Source organism: Panthera onca, chromosome B1 (genome assembly GCF_046562875.1).
Source record: "Panthera onca isolate mPanOnc1 chromosome B1, mPanOnc1 haplotype 2, whole genome shotgun sequence".
In the NCBI taxonomy this organism is placed as follows: Eukaryota; Metazoa; Chordata; class Mammalia; order Carnivora; family Felidae; genus Panthera; species Panthera onca.
In genome coordinates, this window is record NC_138342.1 from 181,860,952 (window position 1) to 181,882,412 (window position 21,461).

Below are 21,461 nucleotides of genomic sequence, written 5' to 3' on the forward strand. Positions count from 1 at the left end.
TTCATGAATTGTTAATTTTAACTTTGACCACAGCATCGTTCTTTGGCTATTAAATTCTTTTGTTAACTATATACACTATAAATATTTAAGTTTAGGAAATAACTTTTTTTGTAATATTCTTTCTACTTTTGAACCAGTGAATAGAGCAGAGTCTATGACAGACTGAAGTTATAAACCCTTTAAAAATAATCCATTTATTATTTTTTTCCATCAAAGTAAGTGTATTCATTAATCCCCATCACCTATTTTGCCACAATCCATCCCCCCAACCTCCCCTCTGATAACCATTAGTTTATCTCTGTAGAGTCTGTTTCTTGGTTTCTCTCTCTCTCTTTTCCTTTGCTCATTTGTTTTGTTTCTTAAATTCGACATATGAGTGAGATGTCTTGCTCTGACTTATTTCCTGTAGCATAATACTGGAGTAATATTCCATTGTGTGTATGTGTGTATCACATCTTCTTTATCCATTCATCTATCAGTGGACACTTGGGCTGCTTTCATAGTTTGGCTCTTGTAATAGTGCTTCAGGACACATAGGAGGTCATGTATCCTTTCAATTCGTGTTTATGTATATATTTCTTTGGTAAATAGTATTGTGATCATTGGATTGTAGGGTAGTTTTTAATTTTTTGAGGAACCTCCATATTGTTTTCCATAGTGACTGCACCAGTTTGAATTCCCACCAACAGTGCAAGAGGGTTTCTTTGTCTCCACATCCTCACCAACACTTGTTGTTTCTTGTAGTTTTGATTTTAGCCATTCTGATAATTGTCAGGTGATATTAATATTTAATTTATTCAAATTAAATTAAAAAATAATCCATTCGAATAGGGAAATAAATGATTAATTCCTAGATTATAGCTTAGAAATCTTACAAATTATCCATTCATTGAGTAGATACATGTAGGGGAGTTTATATATATGCATAGGGGAGTTTCAAGGTCTACCAAGAGCGAGCCATGTTCAGATGCATTGAGGGATACAAAATAGCAAAAATGTGGATCTTTCCTCAGGGAAATTTTCTGAGCAGAGTTCAGGTTGATAGAGCCACTAATTAAGAGTGCTTTTGGAGGGGCGCCTGCGTGGCTCAGTGGGTTAAGGTTCTCTTGATTTTGGCTCAGATCATGATCGCAGGGTTGTGAGATTGAGCCCCATGTTGGGCTTTGCACTCCGGCTGAGCGTGAAGTGTGCTTAAGATTTTCTCTTTCCCTCTCTCTCTGCCTCTGCCTTCTCTCTCTCTTTAAAAAAAAAAAAATATTACTGGAAATACTACTGAGTTTCTCGAAGAAGTTTGCATAACTGAGTATTGTAGTAATATATATTGGCACTGGCACATAGATTATGGCAATTTGTTGATTATAGTAAATTGCCTTAAAATTTAGTTTTCATAAAAACATTAAGATAAAAATATAATTCAGAAGGCTGGGCACCTGTAGTTATTATGACTATCTTCATTAACTTGTGGGATGTGGTAGCCCTTGCTGTTTACAAGGTAACAGGTAAGGACAGGGTTTCCCCCTTGAAGAATCTCATTTTTAGATTTCATTTTCCTTTACTGATACATGGTCAGTTTATAGTACCTATGTCCTTGTTTGCCAGCTTGTCTCAGAGCAGACAAAACCCAGTCCTTACTGATAGGACCAATTTAGGTTTCAGAATTTTCCTCTGTCCTGAATTTAAATTAGCCACTATGAAGCAGGTAGTATTCATAGAAATAAGATCTTATAGGCCATACTTTCCTTAATTAGCATCAAGCTGTTTACTTAACAAAGTCACAACTGTCACACATCAATATAAATAATATGTATATTCTAATAATAGAGCTTATTTGCTGTAAGGCATTAAGAGTAGGATTTAGTTGTACTCATTTTTCATTTTCCATAAATTTAAGACAATGCTTGTCATGTAATTAGTAATTCCTAATGCTTATTAATAAATTTAGCGTAATGCTTGTCATGTGATAAATACTCAGAAAACACTTGGTAACTCTGAGGTAGAAGGTATCATTAATGAGATTTTTTAAATCCCCACTGGAGATGTTTAAAAAAGTCCTTGTTGCTAATAGAAATTGACCTGAGGCAGGGAGAAAAATTGGAGTACCTATCCTTTTGCAAGATTCCATGCTAGAAGTTTTCCATACATTAACTCACTTAATCTTGACAACATCTTTATGAGGTATTATTTCAATGATACAGATGAAGAAACTGAGATGTACAGAAGTAATTTGGGCCATCACATTGCATGTAAATACAGAATCATCATTTGAACTTGAGCCAATGAATCCTTTTCTATTTTTAAAATGGACATATGGCACTTTCTCAGCTTTATGAAGTTATATTATATTCCATGTTAGGGATGTTTCTGTGCTTTGTTAACTATGCAGAGTTCCCTTAGGCGTGAGTATTTTTTTATTCTCTAGTGGGAACGGGGAGTTAAGATTCATGAACATCACTATTTTCAAGAGACCAGAAGGGACACCCAAACAGAGAAGGTGAAATCTTGAAAGTAGTAAGTGAAACTGTGGCAGGAAGAAAAAACTCCCAACCAAGAGGAGTATAGATGGCCCTGGAAAGGGAAACACTTGGACATATTTCTGTCACAGAACAATATAGCAGTAGAATAATCCCTATTTATGGACATAGGTCAATGTGTGAGTCTTTCTTAGTAGATTTTAAAATTGTGTTTTACAATTGTATTCAAATTAATAGTTTTTTCCTTACTGAATAGTTCTATGCTGTCTTGTAACGTTTTTTTTTTTTTTGAGAATTAGCTCTACCTTCTTTTTTTTTTTAAATATGAAATTGATTGTCAAATTGGTTTCCATACAACACCCAGTGCTTATGAAGGAAATTGAAGAAGATACAAAGAAATGGAAAAACATTCCATCCTCATGGATTCAAAGAATAAATATTGGTAAAATGTCAATACTACCCAAAGCAATCTACACATTCAGTGCAATCCCAATCAAAATTGCACCATCATTCTTCTCGAAGCTAGAACAAGCAATCCTAAAATTTGTATGGAACCACAAAAGACCCCAAATAGCCAAGGTAATATTGAAGAAGAAAACCAAAGCGGAGGCATCACAATCCCATACATTAGCCTCTACTACAAAGCTGTCATCATCAAGACAGCATGGTATTAGCACAAAACAGACACAAAGACCAATGGAATAGAGTAGAGACTCCAGAATTGGACCCACAAAAGTATGGCCAACTAATCTTTGACAAAGCAGGAAAGAATAGCCAGTGGAAAAAAGACAGTCTCTTTAACAAATGGTGCTGGGAGAACTGGACAGCAACATGCAGAAGGTTGAAACTAGACCACTTTCTTACACCATTCACAAAAATAAACTCAAAATGGATAAAGGACCTGAATGTGAGACAGGAAACCATCAAAACCCTAGAGAAGAAAGCAGGAAAAAACCTCTGTGACCTCAGCCGCAGCAATTTCTTACTTGACACATCTCCAAAGGCAAGGGAATTAAAAGCAAAAATGAACTATTGGGACCTCATGAAGATAAAAAGCTTCTGCACTGCAAAGGAAGCAATCAACAAAACTAAAAGGCAACCGATGGAATGGGAAAAGATATTTGCAAATGACATATCGGACAAAGGGCTAGTATCCAAAATCTATAAAGAACTCACCAAGCTCCACATCCGAAAAACAAATAATCCAGTGAAGAAATGGGCAGAAAACATGAATAGACACTTCTCTAAAGAAGACATCCAGATGGCCAACAGGCACATGAAAAGATGCTCAACGTCGCTCCTCATCAGGGAAATACAAATCAAGACCACACTCAGATATCACCAAAATGTGGCCAAAATGAAGAAATCAGGAGACTATAGATGCTGGAGAGGATGTGGAGAAACGAGAACCCTCTTGCACTGTTGGTGGGAATGCAAACTGGTGCATCCACTCTGGAAAACAGTGTGGAGGTTCCTCAAAAAATTACAAATAGATCTATCCTATGACCCAGCAATAGCACAGCTCTACCTTCTTTACAACAGATGCTCTTAAAAGTTTGAGTTAACCAGGATTCCCTAAAAAGCTCCTTTCCTGGAGCATTTTTTATTCTGTGAGGTGCTGTGAGGTTTCTGTTATGCAACATGTGCATTTGAATATTAGGTTATTGATTGCAAGAATTTTTTGTATAACCTCCGAAACCAGTAAGATTCTGCAGTATAATGTAGAGGTTTAGTGTATATACTTAGGAATAAGACTGTCTGAGAATCATGACTCTGCTGTTTGCCAGCGGTGTAATCTCGGACAGTTTACTTAGCCTCTCAGTGCCACGGTTTCTTTCCTCTAAACTTGAGATATCAATGATCACCCCACTCACGTGCTTGTTATGAGGACTCATGAATTCCCTGATACAAGGAAAGTGTTTTGAACAGCACCTAGCATATAGTGAGCACCCAGTATTGGCATTAGCTATTATTATTACTACAGATCTGTAAGGTTCGTTACTGTTATGCTTATAATACCTTTTCTTTTGCATACATTTTTTTAGACTTAATCATTTAAAACTTTAAAAAATGTTTATTTATTTTGAGAGAGAGTTTGCAAGTGGGGGAGGGGCCTAGAGAGAGGGAGAGAATCCCAAGCAGACCTCCTGCCACTGGTACAGAGCCTGACACGGGGCTCAATCTCACAAACCGTAAGATCATGACCTGAGTTGAAATCTGACTCTGAACTGACTGAGCCACCTAGGTGCCCCTAGACTTAATAATTTGTTAATATCGTTCAGTGTCTTCAGAAGTTGTTGCTATTTACATATTGTTTTTCACATGGACAGACATTACTTACTAAGCATGTATATTGTTTTCTCTACATACTGAAATTTTTGACTTATTTTTTTTTAAAAATTGGAATGTTTCTTTCCAAAAACATGTAATAGGGGCACCTGGTTAAACATCTGACTCTTGATTTCGGCTCAGGTCATGATCTCACGGTTTGTGAGTTTGAGCCTCGTGTCAGGCTCTCCCCTCTCATGCAGAGCCGGATTTGGATCCTCTGTCTCCCTCTCTCCTTCCACCCCCTACCTGCCCCTTCAAAAATAAAATAAGCAATTAAAAAAATTTTTTTTTAAATGTTTATTTATTTTTGAGACAGAGAGAGACAGAGCATGAACGGGGGAGGGTCAGAGAAACACACAATCTGAAACAGGCTACAGGCTCCAGGCTCTGAGCCCGACGTGGGGCTCGAACTCACGGACCGCGAGATCATGACCTGAGCCGAAACCAGATGCTTAACCAACTGAGCCACCCAGGCGCCCCTAAAAATTTTTTAAAACATGTAATAAAACTAATCCTCTATCACTCATCATTTTATCTCAGACAATAGGTCAGCAGTACCTTTTACAGTAATGATGGGGTTTTGTGGCTTGTCAAATGAATGAAAGTGATAGAACTCACTAGAGATGTCAGTTGTTGGATGAAGGTAACTCTTGTGTACTTTTGAGAGTCCATTTCAAGTAAGCCATTCAGTGTAGGGCAATGGTGAGAGCTAAAGTTCTTTAGACTTGGGTTTCCTCATCTGTAAAAGAAGTATATCAGCTGCTTGCTGCTGATGGTTATGGAAGTTCACTAAGACATCATATGTGATGTCCACTGCAGAGTGTTTAGCATATACAAAGCACTTAATATTTTTAGATGGTAGCTAGAGAAAGATACACTTTTATTTGAGATATATCTCATTATTTTTTGCCATCTAGTATTTAACCTGAATATAAAGGTCTCAAGTTTTCTGGTAATAGCCAGAATTAAAACTAATTCTCACAGAAGTGTTGTTTTAATGTATTTTTAGAATATGTGGGGAATTTGACAATAAAGGAATTGTAGGATTATAGTTGTAAGATCATCATCCTTGGGTATTTAACAACAACAAACACAGTACTACTAATAATACTGCATTATATTCGTATAGTAGTTTATCATTTACAAAGATTTTTATCTGTCACCCATTGCGTGTTTATCAATAAATCTGTATGTTGATTAGATTGGTTAGATGTTAGTAGATGAGTCCATAGATTCTAAGAGGTGAAGTGACTTGTCTAAGCTTTCCTGTTTAGTGACCAGAACTTAGTTCTTTTTCCTTGTTCTACATTATTTGTAGACTTGCTTGGTAGCGTCGGGTGTAACTCTGGGTATTGTCTCATCAATGAAGATTTGCTTGAGTTTTGAAGCTAGAAGTGTGCATATAGAAATTCAGGAAGTTATGTATTCCTTAGATTTCTTAGACATTATTTTTCTTGATTTTTACAACTTAAGTACAGAATTTTAATTCAGAACATAAAGGTTTTTCTTGCTGAGGTACTTTTTCCATAATTTTGTTCCTATCATTTAGGAATACATGATGGTCAGTGCTTATAGGGTGTGTGGCATGCTCAACAGTTTACATGGGGTACTTTTTAAAATCAGAAAAGTATGTAAGTTATGACTATATAGTTTGGTGATTTTTTTTTTTTTTTTTTTGAAACTGACATTACTAGAATCTCCGAAGTCAGCCATCAGCCCCCTTTGGTTATTACTCATTCCCACTCGCAAAGTTAATGACAATCTTGACTTTTCTTTTTATAGATTACCTTTAGTTATTTTTGAATAGTTGACTCATCACTCATTATATTTATGAAATCCATCCAAATTTTTCAAGTAGTTGTAGTTTATTCATCCTCATTGATGTATAGTATGTACTATATGAACGTACCACAATTTATTAATCCATTCTACTGTTGATGAGCTTTTGAGATGTATCCAAACTGGAGCTTTTAAGAATAATGCTGCAATGAACATGAATGTACATGCCTTTTGGAGAGCATTTATATATGCATTTCTGTTAGGTAGTGATCTAGGAATGGAATTGTTGGTTTATAAAACATACAGTTAAGTGCTTTTCAAATCCATTGTACCATTTTACACTCCCTTCAGTGTAGGACATTCAGGGTTGTCTTTTTCTCCCCTTGTAGTCTTTCTGGTGGGTGCTTACTATTATCACATTATGGTTTTTGTTTGCTTTTATTTGATGAATGATCATATCGAGCACCTTTTCTGATGTTAGTGGATATTCTCTCTTCGGAAGTATCTATTCAGATCTTTTTGTGCTCTTTAAAAAGTCAGATAGTCTTTTTCTTACTCAGTTGTAAGGAGTCCTTTGTATATTCCTCTTCTAAAGTCTTTGTCACTTATGTGTATGGCCAGTATCTTTTCCCATCTGTGATTTGCCTTTTCCCTCTTTATGGTATCTTCCATAAATTAATAAAGTTCAGTTTACCAATGTTTTTCTTTTATGATTGATAATTCCTCCTCCTCCTCTTCCTCCTCATATTTACTTCTAAAGATTTTGTTTTGACTTTCATATTTGTGTCTAAAATCCTATTTGGAATTAACTTTTATGTATGTTGTGAGGTGTGGGTCTAGATTCAAACTCAGATTAGAATAATCTGCAAGTATTGTACATTTTCCTTTCTCTAAATGGCATTTATGTAATTGTACTGGTTTAAGGTTTTGATGAACTTGATTTTAGGGTAAAATGTGGTGACCGGGAAGCCTTTTAATTAGACTCACATATGAATGTTGGGAGTAAAGAATGGGGGATAATTGATGCACCAGTTGCCTCTTGTGATAGCTTTTTGGCAGTAACAATTTTAGGTACTGCTCTTGTTTTGGTTTGGATAATGGAAAAAAAAAAAAAAAAGAAATAAAGGAAAACCTGTAACCTGTGAAACTGTTGGCCAGAATCAGAATTTTTATTATAGATTTAAAATTCTTTTTTTTTTTAATTAAAGTATGTTCAGTGTTATTTTACATTTTGAGAGAGTAATTTCGGTGTATCTTTTATATAATTGATTTATACAAGTCATATCCATGATTTCAGTATTTTCTGTGGAAAGCCCATAATTAAACAAGCTTTATAATGGTTCTGTTTAGTCATATCTTATTTTCAGTCATTGAGACCATCTCACTGAATGGACTAAGACTAATAGCTATCCTTTTCTTGTCAGATGAAGAAATAAAAGTTAAAAGGGTTAAATTTTCTTTCGTACTGATTAGAATTTGGAATTCCAAGGCTAGAAGCCGCAAATCTTAATTTTAAGTTTTCAGGGTGCTGACTCTTGACTCGTATCTACTATACATACTTTGCAATCATCTTTGTTGAGACCTTTGAGAATCCTCAGATATTTAGTACCAAAATGATGTCTTCTAGAGGAACTATACGTTTTATGTGCATTGCTTCACAGTACATGTTATTTTCATGTTATTTTTATGTTTTCTCACCTCATGCAGGTACTGAGTATGTGAAGACAGGTAGAGAACAACTAATCTAGGTTGAGAGATGGGTATTTAGCATTGGGCCAGGCTCACTCATTAGTAGGTAGAATACTCCCTTATGCCCACTAGCCCATGACATTTAATTTTTTTAAAACAGTGTTATTTAGACATATATTACACATCATAAAATTTACCTATTTCAGCTATACAATTTAGTGATTTTCATTAACTTTAGCCGAGTGGTGCAACGTCACCACAAATCAGTTTTAGAACATTTTATTCCTCTAATAGCAGCCTCCTGCCCATTACAGTTAATCCGTGTTACTACCCCTCAGCAACAAGTTACTTATTTTCTCTATAAATATGCTTTTTCTAGAAACTTCATATAAATGGAAACATACAGTGTGTGGTCTTTTTTATATCTGGCTTCTTTCAGTGAGTATAATGTTTTTTTTTTGTTTTTTTTTTTTTAACGTTTATTTATTTTTGAGACAGAGACAGAGCATGAACAGGGGAGGGGCAGAGAGAGAGGGAGACACAGAATCTGAAACGGGCTCCAGGCTCTGAGCTGTCAGCACAGAGCCCAACGTGGGGCTCGAACTCATGGATTGTGAGATCATGACCTGAGCCGAAGTCGGACGCTTAACCGACTGAGTCACCCAGGCGCCCCGAATGTTTTTGAGGTTTATCCATGTTGTCCCGTTTCTAGTACTTTGTTCCTTTTTATTTTCCAGTAGTATCCATTGAATGGGTATACTACATTTCCTTTGTCCATTAACCAGCATTTAGGTTTTGATGACATTTAAATTTAAAATCATGCTTCTATAAAATTGTAAATTTCTTTGGCCATAATGTGGTAATTTGTTAATGATTAGATTCTTCCTTGCCAAGGCATATAGTAGTTTATACTTGCAACAGGTTCCTTGAATTAGAATTGTAGTTTGAAATTCAATCTTGATATGTTTTAAAATTACAGAAGTACAGCTAATCAGATCTCTTCTGCACGTTACTTCCTAAATAGAGAATCTGACACGTTAGTCTCTTTAATCATATGTTCTAAGTTTTACTTGAAAAAAAAATTTTTTAATGTTTATTTATTTCTGAGACAGAGAGAGACAGAGCATGAATGGGGGAAGGGCAGAGAGAGAGGGGGACACAGAATCTGAAGCAGGCTCCAGGCTCCAAGCTGTCAGCACAGAGCCCGACGCGGAGCTCGAACTCACAGACCGTGAGATCGTGACCTGAGCTGAAGTTGGACGCTCAACCGACTCAGCCACCCAGGCACCCCGAAAAAAAAAATTAATGTTTATTTTGGAGAGAGAGAGAGAGCGAGCGAGCACGAGTGGAGGAGGGGCAGAGACAGAGAGGGAGACACAGAATCCGAAACAGGCTCCAGGCTCCGAGCTGTCAGCACAGAGCCTGATGTGGGGCTTGAACTGGTGAGATCATGACCTGAGCTGGAGTTGAACCCTTAACTGACTGAGCCACCCAGGCGCCAGCTAAGTTTACTTTTAATAGTCAGCATTTTTGCTCTTAAGCTCAAGTGTGTTGTTAGTATATTGGCACTTTTAAAATACATTTTTCTGTATTAACTAAAAACCTTTAAGCAGTTGGAAACTACACAGTAATTGTTTATCTAGGCTTGACTTTGCCATATATCATACATGGTTACAAAGAATTACTTTCTAAACCTAGTCAGGGAATTAAATTGGAGGAAGTTTTACAATAAACTGTCACTGGGTAGAAATGTCTAATTTTGTTTAAATAGTTCCATTTTGAAAACAAAAAAAAAGAATGTGTGTATTCATATATATCATATACATACATGTATATATCTGTATAACATACATACACACACACATCCCATTACATAGAGATAATCGCATAGGCATTAATGATAGAGAAGCCATGTTTGAATCCCTTTTAACTACTTACTCATTTGATCTCAAGTAATTTAGGTTCACCGAACCCAAACTTTTTTCTGTAGAATGGGTTGTTGGTATGGCACCTGACACATTGTAAAATAAGGCATGCCTAGTATGATGCCTGGCACATTGGAAGTACTTACTAAATATTTGTCCCTTTCCATTGATTTTGAGCCTCATATTATGGTACAGATGATGATGCTACATTTAAAAAATAAATGAATTATTATGATTTCTGTAATGAATGTAGTTAAAAGTCATTGTCTCTGTTGACATTAGTGAGGTGGGAAGGCAAAAATTTTAATTTGGCTTAGATAGTTTTTTTCCCCTTTTTTATAAAGGTCATTTATGTTGTTAATGTAGTTATTTGTATGCCTTCTAACATTTCCTTGTGTTTTTCTAGTGTTCACAGATGAGAGAATTCAGAAATGAGTCGAAACTATATATTTTAGAGTAATTTCAGGTGCCTTTGACTTTGGGATTGTTGACTTTTAAACAAGGAAAAGATGCTTTCAGTAGGGGATATAAAAACTAATCACTTGCTTCTTATGGATAGAAAATAGAATAAAATTAAATGACCTAACATACAGAAATATTTGCAAATATCTTCTCCCATTCAGTAGGTTGCCTTTTAGTTTTGTTGATTTGTTTCCTTTGCTGTGCAGTAGTATTGGCAAGGATGTGGAGAAAAACGAACCCCCGTGCACTGTGGGTGGAAATGCAAACTGGTGCAGCCACTCTGGAAAAACAGTATGGAGGATCCTCAGAAAGTTAAAAATAGAACTACCCTATGATCCAGTAATTACACTGCTGGGTGTTTACCTAAAAAGTACAAAAACACTAATTCAAAGGGATACATGCACCTCTATGTTTATTGCAGCATTCTTTAGGTAGGCAAATTATGGAAGCAGCCCAAGTGCCCATCGATTGATAAAAGGATGAAGTAGGGTATGTGTATATATATGTATATATACGTATATACATCGTTGAATTGTTGAATCACTATTTTGTACACCTGAAACTACAATAACACTGTTAACCATACTGGAATTAAAATAAAAGGTTCATATCCATATCGAAAGAAGTTGCACATCTAAATACCGAAGCCTAAGTTTATACCTATTCTATTTCTACATATGGGAATAGCATCACAATAAAAATAATTAAGACACTTGGGATAAGGGGCTGCAAGAATTCCTTTTCTTCAAAGAGGGATCAGAGCACTATTAAAGTTTGAGAAACATCACTCTATAAAGTCAATGATGGAAGGGACTATATCATATTTACTCTTCTATTCTCAGGTCCTAATTCAGTGCCTGGCACATAGGAGATAGTAAATATTTTTTGAATTACGGAATGCTTCTCATGTGTAAATAGATGCACCTTTGGAGTTGTGCTTCAGTTTTTTAGGGCATGCTTCAGGAGGCATCCTGCATCCTGCCTCCATTGATAGGCAATGAGTCTATCAAAATCTGTTGACTTAAGAAAGAGTTTTGCCTTTTTTCTCACCTTCGCAATCCTGATCCTAATATTTTCAAAAAATAGAAATAATTATTCATTTTAAAAATGTGCCAGTATGAAGCAACACTTAAATGTAATTTTTCTCTGAACTTAGAGCACAGAAGCTTCCATTCCAACTTAGACTAACCAATAGGTAAAACTTGTGCATATTAAAAACTTGAGAGACCTAATGTATATTTATATCATATACTTATGCATGTCTTTTTTTAAATTTTGACATATGGTTTACCTTTGAACAACATTGGTTTTATCACTGCAGGTCCCCTTATATGTGGATTTTTTATAGTATAGTACTGTAAATATGTTTTGTCTTCTTTATAACTTAATTAACATTTACTTTAGCTACTTGTTTGTAAGAATACAGTATATAATACAGATAATGTACAAAATATTTGTTAATAGACTATTTATAGTCTCAGTCAGGCTTCCAGTCAACAGTAGGCCATTAGTAGTTAACTATTAGGGGAGTTAAAAGTTATTGGCGGATTTTCAGCTGCATGGGGGTCAGGGGCATTAACCCCAGGGTTTTTCAAGGGTCACCTGTAATTTTAAATTTATAGAAATGTTGCAGAAATTGTACACTGGTCCCATATGCCTTTCACTCAGTGTCTCCCAGAGTTAACAATACGTACGGTTACCAAAAATGAGACGTTAACTTTGGCTCAGTATTATTAACTAACCTATGGATATTATTCACATATCACTAGTTATTTCACAAATGTCTCCATCCTGCTCCAGAATCCATTCCAGAGTTTCACATTGTATTTAGTTGTCACGTCTCTTTCATCTTCTGCATTCTATGACAGTTCCTCCGTGGTTGCTTATTTTCATGAACTTGACACCTTGGAAGGATACTGGTCAGTTATTTTGTAGAATGTTACTAGTGTGGGCTTGTATGATGTTTTTTTTTTTTTTCATGATTAGATTGAGGTCATGTGTTTCTGGCAAGAATAATATGCTCTTCTCAGTATCAAGGAATACATGATGTTCATCTCTTATTACTGTATTGTTAACATTGACTGCTTGGGTAAGGTATCAGCTAGGTTGCTTCACTATCACAGTACTATTTTTCTATTGATGATTAATAAACATTTTTAGGAAGATACTTTGAGACTATGCAAATATTCTGCTTCTCTTCAAAATTGTGCCTCCTAACTAAGCTTAGAACCCATTGATGTTACTTACTGTGGTATTCCTGTTACCCCTAATACTTCGCCATTTATTACTTGGAATTCTTCTCTGAGGAAGAGTAATCCCTTTCTCCTATTTGTATTTGTTTGTTGTTTTAAACATTTTTTTTAAGTTTACTTACTTATTTTGAGAAAGAGCGCGAGTGAGGGAGAGAGAGAGAGAATCCCAAGCAGGCTCTGCGCTGTGAGTGCAAAGCCTGACATGGGGCTTGAACTTGGGAAACTGTGAGATCGTGTCCTGAGCTGAAACCTAGAGTTGGATGCTTAACCTACTCAGCCACCCAGGTGCCCCTCTCCTATTTGTTTTCTCATTCAGTAATTTACATGTAAGTATGGACTCATAGACTTTTTTTTTTTTTCCTCTTAGTATTTGGTTTAAAATTCAGTACTACGGTCATTTTTATTGTTGCTTAAACTTTACAGCTTTGGTTATTGGGAGCTTTTTCTAGTTGGTTCCTATGCCCTTTGACATGCCTTTCTTGAGCACTTGTTTACTTTCTGGTACCACAAGATACTCTAGTCTCATGTTGTTTTTCTCTGTCTCAGCCTTTTAATCAGTTGCTGCTCTAAGAAACCTTGGTTCTTTTTAATAGAGAATGTTGTTTAGAAACTAAGATCTCAGCGCTATGTGTGCTGTTGGGATGTTCTTGTTCCTCAGCCTTCTCATTGAACATAGTTAGGAAATATATTTATAGTAATCCATACATATGTGTGTGTCTGTATACTTGTACATATGTGTATGTATGTGTTTATCTGTTTTAAAAGCCATACTTAATATGGATGCCTCTAACTCCTGTTTAATATCATAGCATTGTTCCTTGCTTTTCCTTTTCCTTACTTGTAAGTTCTTTTGTTTTGAAAATAATAAATCTGATAATTATATATATTTAATTTTTTCTTCAACTCTAGTATACTCATAAAGTAACACAATTGCTAATCTTGTGAGAAATAAAACAACTAACTAGAGTATGGGATTTATATACAGTTCTTTTCTCTTTAGCTTTAAGAGTATCCAGTTAAATACTGTTTTCCAAAGTAGGTGTATATGATTGATTTGTAATACAGTGAGCTTTGTTTTTTAAAGTTTATATTTCATTTCAGAACCCCCCCCCTACCCCATCCCGGTTGATTTTTAAAAAATACTTAAAATTCATTTTTGGGTTGTATATTTCTATGGGTTTTGGCAAAAGCCTAGTTTTGTTTCTATCACTACATTCATGAGAGAGAACACTTCAGTCACCCCTTATGCTTACATTTTAGAAGAAAACATTAAAAGTTGTTTGGTACTTGAAATGCATAAGAAAATTTTACCAGTGGATTTGACTCTGTTTGGTTTGAATCATCACATTAAGAGAGAAACTTGTTTGAGTAATCAAACGGTTAGGATATTAAAAGAGAATAGGAGGGAGACTTCTTAATGGCACCATCATTTGTTATTCGTTGTGGCACCAGAACATGGATTTGTTTTTTTCAGATTTTAAAGGACTGAGATTTTTCACAGTGTAAATTGAAACTTTTTGAAGAGAAATAATTCACAAAGTATAATCAAATACTTTAATTAATTATTTGAGAGAGACAGAGCACATGTGAGTGAGGGGCAGAGAGAGAAGCGGGGCTCACCTGATGCGGGGCTCATCATCACCCAGTGTGGGCACGAGATCACCCGATGTGGGACTTGAATGCACGAACCGTGAAATCATGACCTGAGCCAAAGTCAGATGCTTAATGACTGAGCCACCCAAGTGCCCTCAAATACATACTTTTAAAATATTACTTTGCTAGTGCTCACCCTGTAAGCAAAATGAACATAATTTAGAAGTGATAAAATCTTATCCCAGTGCTGTTTTAATTTGAATCAGTATGGAAAGGGGTTTATTACATATATTTTCATGTCTTCTATAAAATTGTGTTCATGAATAGATGACAGATAAAGGTCATGAGGTAACTAGGAACATGGAACAGGTATGCAGAATTGTAGACAATTGTTCAGTTTTGCCAGCAAATCGCAGTGCAAATTAGAAAAAAGATACCGTTTTTACTTATTAAGTTAGTAGAGAGAATATGAATGAAAATGAGTACCCTAATCTGGTAAAGGTGTGGTGACACTCAAGTACATGAATACATTGCAGGCAACATTAGCAGTCCACACTGATACCCTGCTTTTAAGCACAGTAGGAACAAAAATACCAATGTAGTTGACCCTTGAAGAATGCAGGAGTTAGGGGTGGCGACTTGGAAAATCCAAGTATCACTTTTGAGTCCCCAGAACTTAACTACTAATAGCCTTCCTTTGCCCTAAAGCCTTACAATGACATCAGCAATTAACACATATTTTGTATGTTGTATTAAATACTGTTTTTTCACAATAATATGTTAACTTTTTTTCTTTTTCAGTATTTCTAAGTTACACAGGTTTTTCAAATTGTCTCAAACAAATCTCCAAAAAATTTCCTATATACTTATTTGTTTATATTTATATATTTATATTATTTACATTTATATTTCTCTTTGAGAGATACATATATCTCCTTTGAGATATAAACCCCTTTGAGAGCGGGGTTGCAAGTGAATGAGGGGCAGAGAGAATCCCACAAGGGGCAGAGAGAGAAGCAGGGCTCCCCCCGAAGTGGGGCTCGTGGGTTTTGTTTTGTTTTGTTTTGTTTTGTTTTGTTTTTTAACTGGAAGTAGGGCTTGTGCTCACCCAGAGCAGGGCTTGGAGTTCATCTGATGTGGGACTTGAACTCACCAACAGTGAAATCATGACCTGAGCCGAAGATGAATGCTTAATGCCTGAGCCACCCAGGCACCTGTCCTGCATGTTTATTGAAAAAAGTTCAATTGGACCCACACACTTGAAAACGTGTGTTGTAGAGGGTCAACTGTAGTTAGTCTATCAGGCTGATGTACCCTGATGGAACTGATGCGTATTTTCTCCTAAAAAAGTATTTTCCTGATTATTTGCAGTAGGAAAACTACATAAAATTGGAATTTTACTTTTTTCCAGGCATGACTGTGTAAAAGTTATATGTTGACATTGGTGTTGAATGTGACTGTGTACCCTAAAATCTGTAGCACCGTGACTGTCAAATTATAGAATCTGAATAGTCAGAAAAAGGGAAGATTTATATTTGCTTAATTCTGAAAGAGTAACTACCCAGTAACTAAAAGCGTACTTTAAAAAAGGAATTTGGGGCACCTGGGTGGCTTAGTTGGTTAGGTGTCTGACTCAGAGTTCATGAGTTTGAGCCCCATGTGGGGCTCTGTGCTGACAGCATGGGGCCTGGAGCCTACTTTGGATTCTGCGTGTGTCTCTCTCTCTGCCCCTCCCCTACTCGCGCTGTCTCAAAAATAAGTAAACATTAAATAATAAAAAAGAATCCACTTTAGCCAAGTTATTATACATTTTTTGTATAATTTTTAAAGGGTGGATGTAACTTACTTAGTCTCTGTCAGTAAGAAGCTTCATATTATCTGAAAGATGGAAGCACTGGGAAATATGAATAACAGGCTTGTTTACCTGCTTCTTTTCTTTAACATGTGTTTTGATGGAATGAAAGTGTATGTGGAATATCTGTTAATGTAGGTGGATGTTTGTGGAAAGTGAGTGCCATATTTAACCTTTCAAGTCTTGAAGGCTTAAAAAAATTTTTGTAACTATATACATCCTGACAAAAGATATTTTAGAATATATGGATACATTTTTCTTAGCTGATTATGATGTTGTGACAGAATCCAGTTGTGAAACTATGAGGGACAGCTACCCATATCCACCATTCAGAGAGTAGTTATTCTTGACAAGTTGAATTATATTTCCATACTCTCTTTTAGGCATATTTAGCAGAACTAGATTTGTAACTCCTAAAAGGTCAATAAACAACCTGTATTTAGTATTTGACTTGATCTTTTTCTTTTTCTTTTTTTCTTTTTTTTTTTTTGGCAGGTTGGGCGGGGGGAATTATGTTTTCAAATTATGTGATTTAAAGAATGCATTGATTGATATTTTGGGGAGGCAAATCTCCGTGGATCTCTCATATTTCTGCACATCTGAACCCAGGCATTAGCTGGACTGTCTTTTCAAGGATATTGTTGTACAAACAGCCTTGAAAGATAGTAAATTGATTTTAATTTAGATTTCTTTTTTTTTTTAATGTTTATTTATTTTTGACACAGAGAGAGACAGAGAATGAATGGGGGAGGGTCAGAGAGAAGGAGACACAGAATCTGAAATAGGCTCGAGGCTCTGAGCTGTCAGCACAGAGCCCGATGTGGGGCTCGAACTCACGGACCGTGAGATCATGACCTGAGCCGCAGTCGGATGCTCAACTGACTGAGCCACCCAGGTGCCCCTAATTTAGATTTCTTTAGAAATCTAGACTTAGGAAAGTTTCAGGACAGATTTATTTCCTGTTCAGGATAATAAAGATCATTTTTATCTCTAGAGCAGAGGTTGGGCATGTTTGCCAGCAGTACCTTTCAAAGATTGGGTTTCTTGACCTTAGAGTTCTTCAGCTCTCTCATAAACCCGCTAAATGATCATCTATCCGGGCTGTTCCACACCAGCCCCATGAGACTTGGGTGACAACATGGAGCTCATGGTGCCTTTTGTACCATGAGAATGGATTAACAAGTATGATGTATGTGTGTTTATAAAATGCAGTCACTTATATGTTGAATTAAAAATATATATATATTTGAAATCATAGAAACAGTAGGGACAGAAAAGTCGTTGTCAGGAGCAGGCCCATAAAAGGGTGGTGGTGGAGGGGGACAAGGAAACTTGATAAAAGGTTACAAACTTTTAGATATAAGGTGAATAAGGTCTGAGGATGTAATGTATAACATGGTGACTATAGAACTTAAGTGTTCTCGCCCACCCCGCCCCCCACCATAAATAAAGGAAAGAAAAAAAGGTATTCTGTGTGAGGTGATGAATATGTCAGTTAACTAGATGGAAGGAATCTTTTCACAGTGTTTATGTATATCCATTCATCATGTTGTATACTTTAAATATCTTACAGTTTGGTCACTTATACTTCAGTAAAGCTGGAAAACAAAAAAACCTTGCCAGAGAAAAAAAGTATATTTCTGACTCAGGATACTTGTTTTTGCCAGCACGCTTGAAACTGGCTTGCTTCTTTGATAACTGAAAAAGTGGAAGTAGAACTAAATCTTCTACTTTTCAAATTTATTTAATGTCATGATAGATAACGTATTGGTGTAAAGATGTGATTGTTTTTAACAACAAAAAATAGAGTAACGTTATTATAGAATTATTGTAGAATAGAATTAGATTATTATAGAATCTAATTGTTATAGAATTATTATTAGAGAATTTAAAAGGAACGTGTGTGTGTGGGAGTGTCTCGGTAGCCCAGTCGGTTAAGCGTCTGGACCCTTGATTTTGGCTCAGGTCACGCTCTCACTGATGAGATCAAGCCCCGTGTCGGGATCTGCACTGACAGCGCTCAGCCTGCTTGGGATTCTCTCCCTCTCTGCCCCTTCCCCCTTGGGTTGTGCGTTCTCTCTTTCTCTTCCTCTCAAGATAAATAAATAAAAAATAATAATAAGAGGAAAGTGTGTGTGTGTGTGTGTGTGTGTGTGTGTGTGTGTGTGTGTGTGTGTGTTTGTTGAGAAAAATATACTAAAACGCCCTAGGAACCTGCAGACAATCTGCTGTTTTTTAGACCAGTTCTTTTTGCCCTCATTAGTGTATTAAGACTTTGCTTGATTGCTAGTTGGAGGTTCTGTCTTTACATAGAGGGTCACAGTCCCTATAAATAAAATGCTTTATTTTAAAATTATTTCAGAAGAATTTACAGATGTTAAATTGACTCACTGAGTGTTAGGGTAAACAATTGAAGATTTTAAATCATATTAAATATATGAAAATTTTTATAAGACAAACACTAGTAAATTATGCTTAACATGGAAACAGCCTCACTTTATTCCTCAGAATTCAAAGTAAGAAAAGTTCGTGTAAGTCCTTCTGCTCAGTTTTTAGCTGTTTTGTGTGTATTGATGAAGCAGAGCAGTGTCTTCTAAAATTTTATTTAACTTTCAGTTTAGCAAGAGTATTATTTTTATGGAAATATATTCATGTTCTATCTGCACGTGGAATTAAAGGCCTACAGACAAATATAATCAAATCCAAATAATTAGCCTGTTTTGAGATTAGGATGAATTTCAGCTGGTACTTTTTTGGTAAGGTAAAATTTTGTTGTCTTTTTTTTTTTTAAGTAACATTATCCCAGTAATTAGTTATAATATTTCTTTTTTGTCATTGTCACTCTGCCATTGTGCATTTACCTGAATGTTGTGTCCAACTACTAACTAAGCATGATGCTCTTTGAGCAAGTTACTGCCCCTGCTTCCCTTTTCTCTTCCATTTCTGTTATCTTTTTTCTCCCTCAGGTAGGTGCAGAGCAGTTCAGCAAGTCTTTTACCCTAACTCAGGGTAAGATGCCTGCCTCTCCTCTCTCTTTCTCCTCCTTTCTTAAAAGTTTTATTGGGTTATCGTTGATATGCAAAACACTGAACACCCTTGATATATATATTGATGGCTTCAACATATGTATACATCTGTGATTCCGTTACCACAATCAAAATACCAAACACATGCATCACCTTCAAAAATTGCCTTGTGTTCTTTGCGTGTGTGCGTGCGTGTGTGTATGTGGTGGTGTGAACACTTAACATGAGATCTGTCCTCTTTAGCATATTTTAAAGGTCACAGTACTCAGTTGTTAACTATAGATACTATGTGGTCCAGTAGATCTCAGGAACTTACTCATCTTGCTTAACTGAATCTTTATACCCATTGAGCAACAATTGTCCATTTCTTCCTCCCCTAACCCCTGGCAACCACTGTTTTTTCTCTGCTTCTAGGAGTTTGACTATTTTGGGAACCTCATACAAGTGGAATCATGCCATATTTATTCTTACATGACTGGCTTATTTCACTTGGCGTAATACCCTGTATTTTTATCCATGTTGTTGCAAATAGCAGGATTTCCTTCTTTTTTTAACATTGGACATCCTTTTTCAGAGCCTTCCTATATTTGCTTTTTATGTAATGGACAGCATGTTTTTCTGTATTTAGTGGTCCATTAGGGAAAAGCATGTGTGTTTTATCTTTGTGGAAGTGGTAGTCTGTTTTACTTTTTATGTCTGTCTTATAAACCTTTGCAATCTTTAGGGAAAATAAAATGAAATATTTTATGCATATACAGTCAATTAATAATAGATATATTCACCAAAAGAAAAACTTTCACCAGAAATTAATTTGGGGTAAGGTAGAATCTCATGCAATTCAGTATATATGAAATACATAGTGGAGGACTTTAACCCTGTGTAAATTTAAATTCCTGTGTTTAATTGCAGAATCTTTTAGCTGAAAAAGTAGAACAGCTGATGGAATGGAGTTCCAGGCGCTCAATCTTCCGAATGAATGGCGATAAATTCCGAAAATTTATAAAGGCACCACCTCGAAACTATTCTATGATCGTTATGTTCACTGCTCTTCAGCCTCAACGGCAGTGTTCTGTGTGCAGGTAATTTATGTGTTCTAAAAAATTTAAAACTACTATCCCATGCTTGTATATTTATTACACTTAAGTAAATCTATGTAATAGAATTCAACAGCTGTTCAAGGTTATAGTCTGCTCTAAATGTGCACTTCAAGGTAAGCTCAATATCGGTATATTTTAGAAAATAATATTCTTTTACTGTGTGTAATATGAGTAATCATAAAACATATTTTCTTCTTTATGTCCTATATAAAGGTAAATGTGTGATAAGATCTGTTTCGAATATTGTCTGTAAGTTACCTAATTATATTTTATGGGCAATCAAGTCACCTCCTTAAACATATTCTATTTTAACAGTTTAATCGAGAGTCATACTTTTACCTACAGAAATCCATTTACTTTTAATTACTTCCAGTGATTAGAAGGTTCTTCTATAAAACAGAAGTAAATCATTTATAAATTTATTTATTTATTTAGGGGCGCCTGGGTGGCTCAGTTGGTTAAGTGGCCGACTTTGGCTTAGGTCATGATCTCGCGGTCCGTGAGTTCAAGCCCCGCATCGGGCTCTGTGCTGACAGCTCAGAGCCTGGAGCCTGTTTCAGATTCTGTGTCTCCCTCTCTCTAACCCTCCCCCGTTCATGCTCTGTCTCTCTCTGTCTCAAAAATAAATAAACGTTAAAAAAAAAATTTTTTTTTAAATTTATTTATTTATTTATTAAAAAAAATTTTTTTTAAATGTTTATTTATTTTTGAGACAGAGAGAGACAGAGCATAAACAGGGGTGGGTCAGAGAGAGGGAGACACAGAATCTGAAGCAGGCTCCAGGCTCTTAGCTGTCAGCACAGAGCCCAACGGGGGGCTTGAACTCATGGACCGTAAGATCATGACTTGAGCCGAGGTCGGATGCTCAACTGACCGAGCCACCCAGGCGCCCCAGAAGTAAATCATTTAAATGATTGAAATATCTTTTAGTGGGAACATAGTAAGGAAAATTTTGGACAAGTACAAATACGTATGCAACATCCT

At 35.9% G+C, this 21,461-nt stretch overlaps 1 protein-coding gene across 5 annotated transcripts in view; it reads left to right on the forward strand.

Moving 5' to 3' along the window:
* The window catches only part of TUSC3 (tumor suppressor candidate 3), a 261,164-nt gene that overhangs the window by 85,177 nt on the left and 154,526 nt on the right, over positions 1-21,461 (forward strand). For all 5 annotated transcript variants that reach the window (XM_078445394.2, XM_078445392.2, XM_078445395.2 and 2 more), the window contains exon 2: positions 20,290-20,459. In XM_078445394.2, the coding sequence (XP_078301520.1) occupies positions 20,290-20,459 (170 nt within the window). The remainder of the gene's footprint in view (positions 1-20,289; positions 20,460-21,461) is intronic.